The sequence below is a fragment of the Salmo salar genome, chromosome 22 (genome assembly GCF_965601325.2).
Source record: "Salmo salar chromosome 22, fSalSal1, whole genome shotgun sequence".
Classification (NCBI taxonomy): Eukaryota; Metazoa; Chordata; class Actinopteri; order Salmoniformes; family Salmonidae; genus Salmo; species Salmo salar.
The window spans coordinates 20025250-20039485 of record NC_138312.1 but is presented as its reverse complement, the minus strand read 5'-3'; the positions used below and the strand labels follow the sequence as shown (position 1 = coordinate 20039485).

General features: G+C 40.4%; 1 protein-coding gene across 4 annotated transcripts in view; it reads right to left on the bottom strand.

Moving 5' to 3' along the window:
• LOC100196693 (ubiquitin-like modifier activating enzyme 3) overlaps positions 1-14236 on the bottom strand; it is a 41496-nt gene that overhangs the window by 16870 nt on the left and 10390 nt on the right. Inside the window, exons 1-5 of one of the 4 annotated variants that reach the window (XM_014166582.3) lie at positions 2642-2718; positions 2473-2511; positions 1707-1827; positions 1421-1501; positions 1070-1152 (exon numbers count right to left, since the gene is read on the bottom strand). In XM_014166582.3, the coding sequence (XP_014022057.1) occupies positions 1070-1152; positions 1421-1501; positions 1707-1827; positions 2473-2511; positions 2642-2661 (344 nt within the window). In that variant the 5' untranslated portion in view covers positions 2662-2718. 4 annotated transcript variants of the gene reach the window in all.

Below are 14236 nucleotides of genomic sequence, written 5' to 3'. Positions count from 1 at the left end.
CACTCTGGAGCAGCGCTCTTCATCAAGGATCACTCTGTACTTTGCTCCATTCATCTTTCCCTCGATCCTGACTAGTCTCCTAGTCCCTGCCACTGAAAACCAACCCCACAGCATGATGCTGCTACCACCACCATGCTTCCAAACATGCTGGTGCCAGGTTTCCTCCAGACATGACGCTTGGCATTGAGGCCAAAGAGTTCAATCTTGGTTTCATCAGACCAGTTTGCGTACCAATGTTGTTTCTCATGGTCTGAGAGTCCTTTAGGTGCCTTTTGGAAAACTCCAAGCGGGCTGTCATGTGCCTTTTACTGAGGAGTGGCTTCCATCTGGACTGACTGAGTGCTGCAGAGATGGTTGCCCTCCTGAAAGGTTCCACAGAGGAACTCTGGAGCTCTTTCAGAGTTACCATCAGGTTCTTTGTCAACTCCCTGACCAAGGCCCTTCTCCCCCGATTGCTCAGTTTAGCCGGGCAGCCAGCTTTAGGAAGAGTCTTGGTGGTTCCAAACTTCTTCCATTTAAGAATGATGGAGGACACTGTGTTCTTGGGACCTTCAATGCTGCAGAAATGTTTTGGTACCCTTCCCCAGATCTGTGCCTTGACACAATCCTGCCTCTGAGCACTACGGACAATTCCTTTGACCTTATGGCTTGGTTTTTGCTTATATAGACAGGTGTTTGCCTTACCAAATCATGTCCAATCAATTGGATTTACCACATATGGACTCCAATCAAGTTGTAGAAACATGTTAAGGATGATCAATGGAAACAGGATGCCCCTGAGCTCAATTTCGAGTCTCATTGCAAAGGATCTGAATACTAACGTAAATAAGGTTTTTCCCATTTTTAAAACATTTCTAAAAACCTGTTTTCGCTTTGTCATTATGGGGTATTGTGTGTAGATTGATGAGGGATTTTTGTTAAATCAATTTTAGAATAAGGCTGTAACGTAACAAAATGTGGAAAAAGTAAAGTGGTCTGAATACTTTCCGAATGCACTGTATGTACAAAATCAACAACACCAATAATGACATGGGATGAGTAGAAAAAAGTAAAAGGAAAATGATCTGACCTAAAGAGGAACTGTCTGTTGAGGTTGGAAACGTCAATGGTATCCATGTCAACAACGTGTATGTGACGAAAACCTGACAAGGCCTGGTCCACAGCATCCCCAAAAGATGGGAAAAAGACGTAGTGAATATCTATCAGAACCAATGTTGTTGTAAGTGTCCTAATTAAACTACTTAAGTAAGACTACACTGGGTATCTTTCTCCTCAAGAAATAGGCTATTCTACATTTCCATGAAAGATATGATACGCAAACTGACGGTTACTAGCAGAACAGTGTGTGCAGGTCTCTCACATTGCCACTCATTGCAAAGGGAAAATATGTTGTATTTGCATTCAAGAGATGGAATCATACCAGATCTTTGAGAAGTTCACATCCAAGGCCACCTGCTCCAATAACAAGTATTTTGCAGGTGTCCAACAAAAACTGGAGCGACTGTAAGGAAATAAGCAACAGTTCCGTTAGGGTTAGGTTAATCAGTAATAAAGGAGGACATCACAGCACAATCAAAAGTATTCAGATGTGCAACTGAGCTCTGGTATGACATGAACCATGGCTTTTAGTATGAAATGATTTGCAACCCATTCAGTGCTGTTCCTTGTTTTATTTACAAACTTTGTGTATGCACTGTGATGATTACCTCTGTGCTCGGCTCAAAGTCAGGGTGAGTGAAAGGTCCTGGTCTTTCCAGAAACGTACTGATGTGGTTCCATCGTCCTTCCCATTCGCCCCCGTCTCCGCTGCCCCCATCCACCACCATCCTGGAGAGAACACAGGACAGGAGTCCAGCTAAATATGTCAGTGGGGAGACATTTGAGGAATATGAAACTTCATTATCTAATAAATGTTTTATTAATTAGAAACAGCTGCCATACATGTTTATAGCAGACATGCAAATAGCAGAGAAGCACATAGTTATTTTATAAACAATAATATGTAGAAAGTACAGTCATGATTACCTAGCAGCAACCTTATGACATATCTTATTGTCTCATGTTTTTGTTTATAACTCTGTGATGGTTTAAACGTGTGTCGCTGCACCTAGGGTGCCATGCTATGGAAGAAGCACAGTACCTTATTGACAGCCAGTAAGTGGATAGCTAGCTAGCCAACACTACAGTAAATGTCTCAGCGCCTCTAGCACTGAGATGCAGTGCCTTAGACAGCTGGGTCACTCGGGAGCCCATTCAATGGTTGAATCGGTTTCAAAGCAGCCATTTGTAGGGATACTATGTTAAAGACCAACAACAACAGGAAATATTTACTGTAGGCTAGTTAGAACTAGCTAGCGTAGCTATATATTTATTTGGATTTAGCTGCCGTCTGAGTTACTCGAGACAGATTTTTAATCCCTGCTCTATTCACCCTCTCAAACCTGCTGCCAGTTCTAGCAATTCATTACTAACTTCTCAGTCAGCTCCACTACTCTCCTTCTTTTCTTCTCCCTAAAAAGAGAGAATAAAAGAAGTTTCATTCATGCTTTGCTTTCAGCAGGTAACCAGTTAATGGGATGTGAAAGCATCGTTCGGGCAGTTAACGGCTATGTCTTGCTTGTTTACTTCTGCAGCTACTTACGGCTCGTCTGTATCCGCCATTTTCGTGCCCAGGAAGAAAAATAGCTACCCACAATGCATTGCACGGACACCAGTGTGGTATGGACAATGCAATCCGAGATCCTTGGGACGTCCCTACCATAAACCCTAACCTTAAACTCTTAACCTCTAACATTAACCCCTACCCTAACCTTAACCATTTTACATTTCTATGGGGTAAGGACGTCCCAAGGATTCTGAATAGCACGGACCGTGTGGTGATGGTTTTTCTGAACTGATGGCCAGTGGTGTAAAGTACTTAAGTAGTACTTATATTTATTTTTGTACTTAAAATCGTTTTTTGGGTTATCTGTACTTTACTATTTATATTTTTGCCAATTTTTCGTTTTACTCCACTACATTCCTAAAGAAAATAATGTCCTTTTTACTCCATACATTTTCCCTGACACCCAAAAGTACTTGTTACATTTTGAATGCTTAGCAGGACACAAATGGTCTAATTCACGCACTTATAAAGGGATCATCCCTATTGCCTCTTATCTGGCACTCACTAAACACAAATGCTTTGTTTGTAAATTATGTCTGAGTGTTGAACTGTGCCCCTGGCTATGCGTAAATTTAAAAAAAAAACAAGAAAATCGTCTCGTCTGGTTTGCTTAATATGAGAAATTCTAAATAATTTATACTTTTACTTTTGATTTAAGTACATTTAAAACCAACTACGTTTAGACTATTACTTAAGTAGTATTTTACTGGGTGACTTCCACTTTTACTTTGAGTAATTTTCTTTTAAGGTATCTTTACTTTTACTCAAGTATGAAAATTGGGTACTTTTTCCACCACTGCTGATGGCTTCTACGTTTGTGGCTACTGGGTAGAATATAGAGTACGGACCAAAACGTGCACGTTGGAGTTGCGTCAGGGACAACAGTAGCATTTTAGCTAAGCCTAACCCTTAAACTAACCTTAACCTCTCCTAACCTACTACTTTAATTATTCAAACCTACTACGTTAGTTCTCCTAACCTGTTATGTAAAGTCAGGTCATCAGTATCGAGAAACCAATAGTAGGCCTATCATCTGTGTAAAACTAAAACGTGCACCAAGACCGAGATTTGGAAACCAAGATCTAGACTAGAACCCCTTGGGAAAGCCTTTATTCACTATGATACCAGTAGGTGGTAGTATATACTATGAAATGACAGAGATAAACTCGTGGAAGATCAAACATATTGAATAAGGGTAGACCGAGTACACAAAAAGCAAACATGCAGTGTATTTCAGGTACCCTGCTTTCCGTTCTCTTTCACATGGTCTATGTAACGTTTTACTTCTAATTGTGGTTCGTTTGTAACTACGTTTTATTTGGTCCCAGGTGTTGGATGCAGTGGCGGTTCTAGACCATTTCAACTGGGGGGGCCAAGCTGGGGCCAGTTGTACTGATAGAGGGGCCAGTTACATTAGACGTTATATCGTTTTCTTCACTGTATTGCAGGCATAAGCAGGCAAAAGACCATGTTCATAATCATTCAACAATTTATTTGCATTTTCTGTCTAATAACAGATGTAAAAAAAGAAAGATAGCAAAAATGAGTTATGTAAAAATTATTTCATACTCCACATTTAGGGGGGCCACAAGGGGGTCCAAAATTGTTGTCACAGGGGCACAGCCCCCGCCCCCACAGAACCGCTAGTGGTTGGATGGATGGTGGTTTAATAATGGCAAAGAAGGTGAATGTGACTCATTGGTAATTACTTGATAATTACACTGCTGAGGGAACAGCTCTTTAAGATTAGCAATTACCCATAAAACCAGTTAACAGTCTCAGAGGGGATGGGAAAATAGCCTGTCTGAAGTACATTTCTGTTCAAGAAGAAATAGTCCTTGAGAGTGGCAATTAATGTCAGTTGCCCTTATTGGCCTGGATGCAATCTGCAGCACAATCAATTATTCAGGGCTGCCTTGGCATATATTTACATCACTCTTCTCTTGGGTGTTATTTTTAGATGTAGTGCTATCTATTTACACCAGCGGTTCCCAAACTAGGGTTCACGGCCCCAAGTGGTTTCGCCTGATAAGAAAATGGGGTCTTGGGAGACTTTCCAAAATCCCCCCCAAAAAATGATATGCAGTACTAGTCAAAAGTGTGGACACGCTGACTCATTCAAGAGTTTTTCTTTATTTTTAATATTTTCTACATTGTAGAATAATAGTGAAGACATCAAAACTATGAAATAACACATATGGAATCATGTAGTTACCAAAAAAAGTGTTAAACAAATCAAAATGTAATTAATATTTAAGATTCTTCAAAGTAGCCACCTTTTGCCTTGATGACAGCTTTGCACACGCTTGGCATTTTCTCAACCAGCTTCATGAGGTAGTCACCTGGAATGCATTTCAATTAACAGGTGTGCCTTCTGAAAAGTTAATTTGTGGAATTTCTTTCCTTCTTAATGCGTTTGAACCAATCAGTTGTGATGTGACAAGGTAGGGGGGTATACAGAAGATAGCCCTATTTGGTAAAAGACCAAGTCCATATTATGGCAAGAACACCTCAAATAAGCAAAGAGAAACAACAGTCCATCATTACTTTAAGACATGAAGGTCAGTCAATACGGAAAATTTACTTGAGTGCAGTCGCAAAAACCATCAAGCGCTATGATGAAACTGGCTCTCATGAGGGTCGCCAAAGGAAAAGAAGACCCATAGTTACCACTGCTGCAGAGGATACGTTTATTAGAGTTACCAACCTCAGAAATTTCAGGCCAAATAAATGCTTCACTGAGTTCAAGTAACAGACACATCTCAAAATCAACTGTTCAGAGGAGGCTGTGTAAATCAGGCCTTCATGGTCAAATTGCTGCAAAGAGACTTGCTTGGGCCAAGAAAAATGAGCAATGGACATTAGACTGGTGGAAATCTGTCCTTTTGTCTGATGAGTCCAAATTAGCGATTTTTGGTTCCAACCGCTGCGTCTTTGTGAGATGCAGAGATGGTGAACGGATGATCTCCGCATATGTGGTTCCCACCGTCAAGCATGGAGGAGGTGTGATGGTGCTATGCTGGTGACACGGTCTGTGATTTATTTAGAATTCAAGGCACACTTAACCAGCTTGTCTACCACAGCATTCTGTAGCAATACCCCATCCCATCTGGTTTGCGCTTAGTGGGACAATCATTTTTTTTTCAACAGGACAATGACCCAGAACACACCTCCAGGGCTATTTGACCAAGGAGAAGAATGATGGAGTGCTGCATCAGAAGACCTGGCCTCCACAATCACCCGACCTCAACCCAATTGAGATGGTTTGGGATGAGTTGGACCGCAGAGTGAAGGAAAAGCAGCCAACAAGTGCTCAGCATATGTCAAATCAAATCAAATTTTATTGGTCACATACACGTTTAACAGATGTTATTGCGGGTGTAGCGAAAGGCTTGTGCTTCTAGTTCCGACAGTGCAGCAATATCTATTAAGTAATATCTAACAATTTCACAACAAATACCTAATGCACACAAATCTAAGTAAAGGAATGGAATTAAGAATATACAGTGGCAAGAAAAAGTATATGTAAACCCTTTGGAAATACCTGGATTTCTGCATAAATTGGTCATAACATTTGATCTGATCTTCATCTTGGTCACAACAATAGACAAACACAGTCTGCTTAAACTAATAACACACAAACAATTATACATTTTCATGTCTTTATTGAACACCCCATGTAAACATTCACAGTGCAGGGTGGGAAAAGTATGTGAACCCTTGGATTTAATAACTGTTTGACCCTCCTTTGCCACCAATAACCTCAACCAAACTTTTTCTGTAGTTGTGGATCAGACCTGCACAATCGTTTTGGACCATTCCTCTTTACAAAACTGTTTCAATTCAGCAATATTCTTGGGACGTCTGATGTGACGTGCTCTATTGAGGTCATGCTGCAGCATCTCAATCGGGTTGTGGTCAGGACTCTAACTAGGTCACTGCAGAAGGTGTATTTTCTTCTGTTGAAGCCATTCTGTTGTTGATTTACTTCTACGTTTTGGGTCGTTGTCCTGTTGCATCACCCAACTTCTGTTGAGCTTCAACTGGTGGACAGATAGCCTTATATTCTCCTGCAAAATGTCTTGATATACATGGGAATTCATTTTTCCGTTGATGATAGCAAGCTCCCCAGGCCCTGAGGCAGCAAAGCAGCCCCAAACCATGACGCTCCCTCCACCATACTTTACAGTTGGGATGAGGTTTTGACGTAGGTGTGCTGTGCCTTTTTTTCTCCACACATAGTGTTGTGTGTTCCTTCAAAACAACTCACCTGTAGTTTCATCTGTCCACAGAATATTTTGCCAGTAGCGCTGTGGAATATCCAAGTGCACTTTTGCAAACTTCAGACATTCAGCAATGTTTTTTTTGGACAGCAGTGGCTTCTTCGTGGTGTCCTCACATGAACACCATTCTTGTTTTGCGTTTAAGGTATCGTAGACTCGTCAACAAAGATGTTAGCATGTTCCAAAGATTTCTGTAAGTCTTTAGCTGACACTCTAGGATTCTTCTTAACCTCATTGAGAGTTCTGCGCTGTGCTCTTGCAGTCATCTTTGCTGGATGGCCACTCCTAGGGAGAGTAGCAACAGTGCTGAACTTTCTCCATTTATAGATAATTTGTCTTACCGTGGACTGATGAACATCAAGGCTTTTAGAGATACTTTTGTAACCCTTTCCAGCATTATGCAAGCCAACAATTGTTAATCTTAGGTCTTTCTGAGATTTATTTTGTTCTAGGCATGGTTCACATAAGGCAATGCTTCTTGTGAATAGCAAACTCTATTTTTTGTGTGTTTTTTATAGGGCAAGGCAGCTCTAACCAACATCTCCAATCTCGTCTCATTGATTGGACTCCAGGTTAGCTGACTCCTGACTCCAATTCGCTTTTGGAGAAGTCATTAGCCTAGGGGTTCACATACTTTCCCCAACCTAAACTGTGAATGTTTAAATGATGTATTCAATATAGACAAGAAAAATACAATAATTTGTGTGTTATTAGTTTAAGCACAATATGCTTGTCTATTGTTGTGATATAGATTAAGATCAGATCAATTTTGATGACCAAGTTATGCAGAAATCCATGTAATTCCAAAGAGTTCACATACTTTTTCTTGCCACTTTATAAACTTGACTTGGAGTAATGTTTGTATTTTACATACTAGGCATGGCCTGTAGATTTACCCTACTTTTAAGATGTTGCTCTAGCAGGGTGGGTGTAAAGAGACACATGATATGACTCCATTGGATATGACTTTCAGTCTCTACTCCTCTGCTTCTCACGAGTAGGTCTAAGTGATAAAGTCTACCCAGATTACACTAATGACACTGGGAGGTTAATCTCATCACAGAATGATTAATAAACCTTAGATGTGCCTCAACGTATTTTAAGAGACATGCCTGGGAGCACATTAATGTCATTAATCCATCTGCTCACCCCCACCCACCCACATTAAAGCACATTTGCAACCATTACCTTCCGCAGAGGTTACCAAAATCTGCCTAATGTATGCAATTACATCATGGAGCTCCCTGCAGTTTCATGCAGATATAATTCTGGGACTTGTTAAAAACATCAGCATTGGTGTGTGAGTCTCTCTGTGTTTGTGTATGCAAATCATGTGTATTCATGCAATATAAAGTGCTCTCTGGGTTATATCTGAAGAGAACATTCAAGTTTTTTTCATAATGAGATTTTTGTTCCATGTGACAGCCTCTGAAATCTGATGACTAATAATCATGTTAACCCAGAAGTCCTTCATAGCTGACTAACTGACATTATTATAACCTCCCTCTCTCTGTCTCTCTCTCATCAATGATGTCAACAAGGCAGACAACAGAGCCATCCGATCAGAATTCTATCAAAAGAGGTTAATCACCGTGAAAGAATCTCATTTGAAAACATTAAGAAGTTCCATGTGGAATATGCAATTTGATCTCATAATGTGATATCATTGGTGGAAGGTTTTTGACATTGGAGTGATCCCCCAGTACTTTTGTATACTTTTTAGCCAGTAGTTCTGAAAATAACACTCACAAAGCAAAAGTGGTCCCTAAGAATTACATACTACGTCACATATGTGCAGATATGTGCACCACGTCATTGTTCTCTCGTTCTGCTGTGTGTGTATCGTGCTAGCTGTCACTCAAATGGCAGGGGGCTGAAGCTCATTGGCTAGAACTCAAATTGCTAGAGGCCTGGCCCATGTGGGAGTATATTATTAGATGCAGGGAAAATGGCGCAGCACACCTTCCAGAAAATCCCTAGTTTGAAAGCGACTGTTTTTGTTGATGTAAAAAAAAAAAAAAATTTACTCATAGATTATGCATGTATGAACTACATATTGACACATCCAGCCCAATACTTAGTAGTCGCTAAAGTTCCGTAGAATGTCTTTAAGACTCCATAATGTTTTATCTGGAGATGTTACAATGCAAAAACTGGTGGCATATGAAGCTTTAGCCCTTGCTCTGTAATATGAATTGTATTTTGATCTCAATAAAATATTTATGAATATTGAAAACTTAATATTTTTGATTTGGCAAATGTTTTAATATATTGTGGAATATAATATACTCTATGGGCATATCAAAATTCCAGAGTAGGATCTCTGCTAGTTTTGAAGGTATGGTCGGTCCATTTTATACAGATTTATTTACCTTTATTTAACTAGGCAAGTCAGTTAAGAACAAATTCTTATTTTCAATGATGGCTAGGAACAGTGCCCCTTGTTCAGGGGCAGAACGACATATTTGTACCTTGTCAGCTCGGGGATTTGAACTTGCAACCTTTCGGTTACTAGCCCAACACTAACCACTAGGCTACCATGCCACCCCATGGAGATAAATTGGCATAGTAGGCAAAGTACAGTTGAAGTCGGAAGTTTACATACACTTTAGCCAAGTACATTTCAACTCAGTTTTTCACAATTCCTGACATTTAATCCTAGTAAAAATCCCCTGTCTTAGGTCAGTTAGGATCACAACTTTATTTTAAGAATGTGAAATGTCATAATAATAGTAGGGAGAATTATTTATTTCAGCTTTATTTCTTTCATCACATTCCCAGTGGGTCAGAAGTTTACATACACTCAATTAGTACTTGGTAGCATTGCCCTTACATTGTTTTGACTTGGGTCAAACGTTTCAGGTACCCTTCCACAAGCTTCCCACAATAAGTTGGGTGAATTTTGGCCCATTCCTCCTGACAGAGCTGGTGTAATTGAGTCAGGTTTCTAGGCCTCCTTGCTTGCACACGCTTTTTCAGTTCTGCCCACAAATTTTCTATAGGATTGAGGTCAGGGCTTTGTGATGGCCACGCCTATACCTTGAATTTGTTGTCCTTAAGCCATTTTGCCACAACTTTGGAAGTATGCTTGGGGTCATTGTTCATTTGGAAGACCCATTCGCAAGCAACCTTTAACTTCCTGACTGATGTCTTGAGATGTTGCTTCAATTTATCCACAAAATTTTCCTACCTCATGATGCTATCTATTTTGTGAAGTGCACCAGTCCCTCCTGCAGCAAAGCAACCCCACAACATGATGCTGCCACCCCGTGCTTCACGGTTGGGATGGTGTTCTTCGGCTTGCAAGCCCCCCCCCCCCTTTTCCTCCAAACATAACGATTGTCATTATGACCAAACAATTCTATTTTTTGTTTCATCAGACCAGAGGACATTTCTCCAAAAAATACGATCTTTGTCCCCATGTGCAGTTGCAAACCGTAGTCTGGCTTTTTTATGGCGGTTTTGGAGCAGTGGCTTCTTCCTTGCTGAGCTGCCTTTCAGGTTATGGCGATATAGGACTCGTTTTACTGTGGATATAGATACTTTTGTACCTGTTTCCTCCAGCATCTTCACAAAGTCCTTTGCTGTTGTTCTGGGATTGATTTGCACTGTTCGCACCAAACTACGTTCATCTCTAGGAGACAGAACGCGTCTCCTTCCTGAGCGGTATGACGGCTGCGTGGTCCCATGGTGTTTATACTTGCGTACAATTGTTTGTACAGATGAACGTGGTACCGTCAGGCGTTTGGGAATTGCTCCCGAGGATGAACCAGACTTGTGGAGGTCTACAATGTTTTATGGAGGTCTACAATGTCGGCTGATTTCTTTTGATTGTCCCATGATGTCAAGCAAAGAGCACTGAGTTTGAAGGTAGGCCTTGAAATACATCCACAGGTACACCTCCAATTGACTCAAATTATGTCAATTAGCCTATCAGAAGTTTCTAAAGCCATGACATCATTTTCTGGAATTTTCCAAGCTGTTTAAAGGCACAGTCAACTTAGTGTATGTAAACTTATGACCCACTGGAATTGTGATACAGTGAGTTATAAGTGAATTCATCTGTCTGTAAACAATTGTTGGAAAAATGACTTGTGTCGTGTACAAAGTAGATGTCCTAACCGACTTGCCAAACTATAGTTTGTTAACAAGAAATTTGTGGAGTGGTTGAAAAACTAGTTTTAATGACTCCAACCTAAGTGTATGTGAACTTCCGACTTCAACTGTATCTGATCACAGTCCTCCTTTTACTTCTATTATTGCACATCCTGCAAATCACCAGTAGAGGGCGACCATTTTGAGTTAATTTACACATTCTCTCAGTTGGTAATGCTTCAAATAACTCCAATAGTAGCAGAGATCCCACTCAGGAACTTTGATTTGCCGAGAGAGTATATTATGTTCAACAATAATATGAAACATTTACCAGATAATTGTTTTGATATTTTCAATATTCATGATTATTTTGTTCAATATTCATAAATTAATGTAAAAAACATTATTGCAATTATTGCAATATTATTGCAGAAAACAAATACTGAAGGCATCTATAAATGAAATCCCATCTTATCTTTCCAAAATGCTTCTAAAAATCTGCAATGAACACCAAATCTATCTTTTCTGCTTTTACATAATGTTCAATAGTTTCCAGAAAATAAAGAATATTGTCACCAATGTAGTGACCCTCAATAAAGCCAGATTGCTCACTTTGTCATTTTGCTTATTACTTTCTTTATTCCAATGATAAACATTTTAATACAATACGGGTGTCACAGTACACTACGGGTCTCTAGTTTTTGAGGTGTACAGGGATTTTATATTGGCCATTTGCCTCCTGCTTCAATCGTTACGTAATCAGTTGGTGTACAATCATAGCCAGGAGATTTACCAGTTTTGAAAGAGTTAATTTACATTAGTATTTCATCCTCAGCAATCAACCCGGCACAGGATCCTTTTGTATTTCTATTAACTGGTTCCCATCGTCTTCAGGGAAGAGTTACAGTCAAGTTCTGTTAATGGGGTTACCTGCTCCCAGAAAGAAAAAAATGTGACTGAAATATTGTACTTTCTCCTGTAATATCTGGTTGGGTGATAATAAATTAAGCCCTTCAGAGGAAAGCAGTTTTATGACCATTTTCTTATGGTGATTCCTTTGGTTCAACCTTAAAAAAAAAGCTTGTAACACTTTTCAACTTTTTCCCTCCAAGCGGCGTTTGATCTGTAAATAATACTTTTAACCCTTTCTGCATAAAGGCTCTCAAGCTCATGTTGTCTACTCTTGATCAGAATAAGTATTTCAATCGGAGGTTCTATTACTGCATCAATTTGTTTACTCAAGTCATTTATACCCTCAGTTAATTCATTTTCCCTCCTAACATACACACACACACACCCATTTTCCCTCCTAACATACACACACACCCATTCAGTCAAGTGATGACCACTTGACTGAATGGTGTCTGAACACACTTTTGAAAGTGTCCCAGACAACCTGAGCATCAGTTGATCCCGCATTATGTTAAAAAAAAGAACACAAAATTAGTTGTTTTTTTAATACAAATTCTTCATCTTTTAGGAGTGATTGACTGACACCACTGTTTGCCTTGTAGCACCTACGGATGAAACCCTGTGAACTCTTAAAGGAGACCTGGGTGAGGCCAAAATGTAATAAATATTGATAAATAATTTCTCAATTATGCTTTTAGATATAAATGTCAAATATATGTCAATAATCCTTCCTCCAAAGGACTATTCTATGAACTGCATTTCTTGAGAATCATGGTCTTTTTTTGTCTGGGTTTTATAAAGAATCCCTCATCGTCTTTGTATCTGTTGAAGAAGTTATCTGACTCCTATGGATATTGATCAAAGTGCACCATCATTCAGGATTTTCCTAATCAAGTCCTGATGGTCAATACAACTGTGATAAGATACTGTGATTAGCCTAATTGAAGAAATGAGCAGATGTCTTCATAATAGAAGAGAAATTCTCATATTAGTGTAGTAACATGCCACATGGTAGGCTACAGCTTACATAATGCAGTGATAGCCTAGCTACACATTACTTGAGGCGTTTTGAGGAAGTGAGAGCACCACGTCATCTGTCAATTCTCTCTTTTCAAGAACATTCTGAATGTCACAGGTTCTCCTTTGACCTGTTCGAACTTTCTGTTATCCATCATAGTACAGTTACTGTTGTAACCAGGGAGGGACTGTAGTGACCAGAGGAATCCTAGCCCAACACTCAATCATCATGGGATAGTCAGTCTGTGGTCAAATCAAATCACATCACATTTAATTTGTCACATACACATGGTTAGCAGATGTTATTGCAAGTGTAGCGAAATGCTTGTGCTTATATACTCAGCAAAAAAATAAACGTCCTCTCACTGTCAACTGCGTTTATTTTCAGCAAACTTAACATGTGTAAATATTTGTATGAACATAACAAGATTCAACAACTGCGACATAAACTGAACAAGTTCCACAGACATGTGACTAACAGAAATGGAATAATGTGTCCCTGAACAAGGGGGGGGTCAAAATCAAAAGTAAAGTCAGTATCTGGTGTGGCCACCAGCTGCATTAAGTACTGCAATGTATCTCCTCCTCATGGACTGCACCAGATTTGCCAGTTCTTGCTGTGAGATGTTACCCCACTCTTCCACCAAGTTCCCAGACATTTCTGGGGGGAATGGCCCTAGCCCTCACCCTCCGATCCAACAGGTCCCAGACGTGCTCAATGGGATTGAGATCTGGGCTCTTCGCTGGCCATGGCAGAACACTGACATTCCTGTCTTGCAGGAAATCACACACAGAACGAGCAGTATGGCTGGTGGCATCGTCACGCTGGAGCGTCATGTCAGGATGAGCCTGCAGGAAGGGTACCACATGAGGGAGGAGGATGTCTTCCCTGTAACGCACAGCGTTGAGATTGCCTGCATTGACAACAAGCTCAGCCCGATGATGCTGTGACACACCGCCCCAGACCATGACGAACCCTCCACCTCCAAATTGATCCCGCTCCAGAGTACAGGCCTCAGTGTAACGCTCATTCCTTCGACAATAAACGTGAATTTGACAATCACCCCTGGTGAGACAAAACCGCGACTCGTCAGTGAAGAGCACTTTTTACCAGTTCTGTCTGGTCCAGCGACGGTGGGTTTGCCTCTCTCAGCCTATTGCAGAGAGTCTGAGCACTGATGGAGGGATTGTGCGTTCCTGGTGTAACTCGGGCAGTTGTTGTTGCCATCCTGTACCTGTCCCGCGGGTGTGATGTTCGGATGTA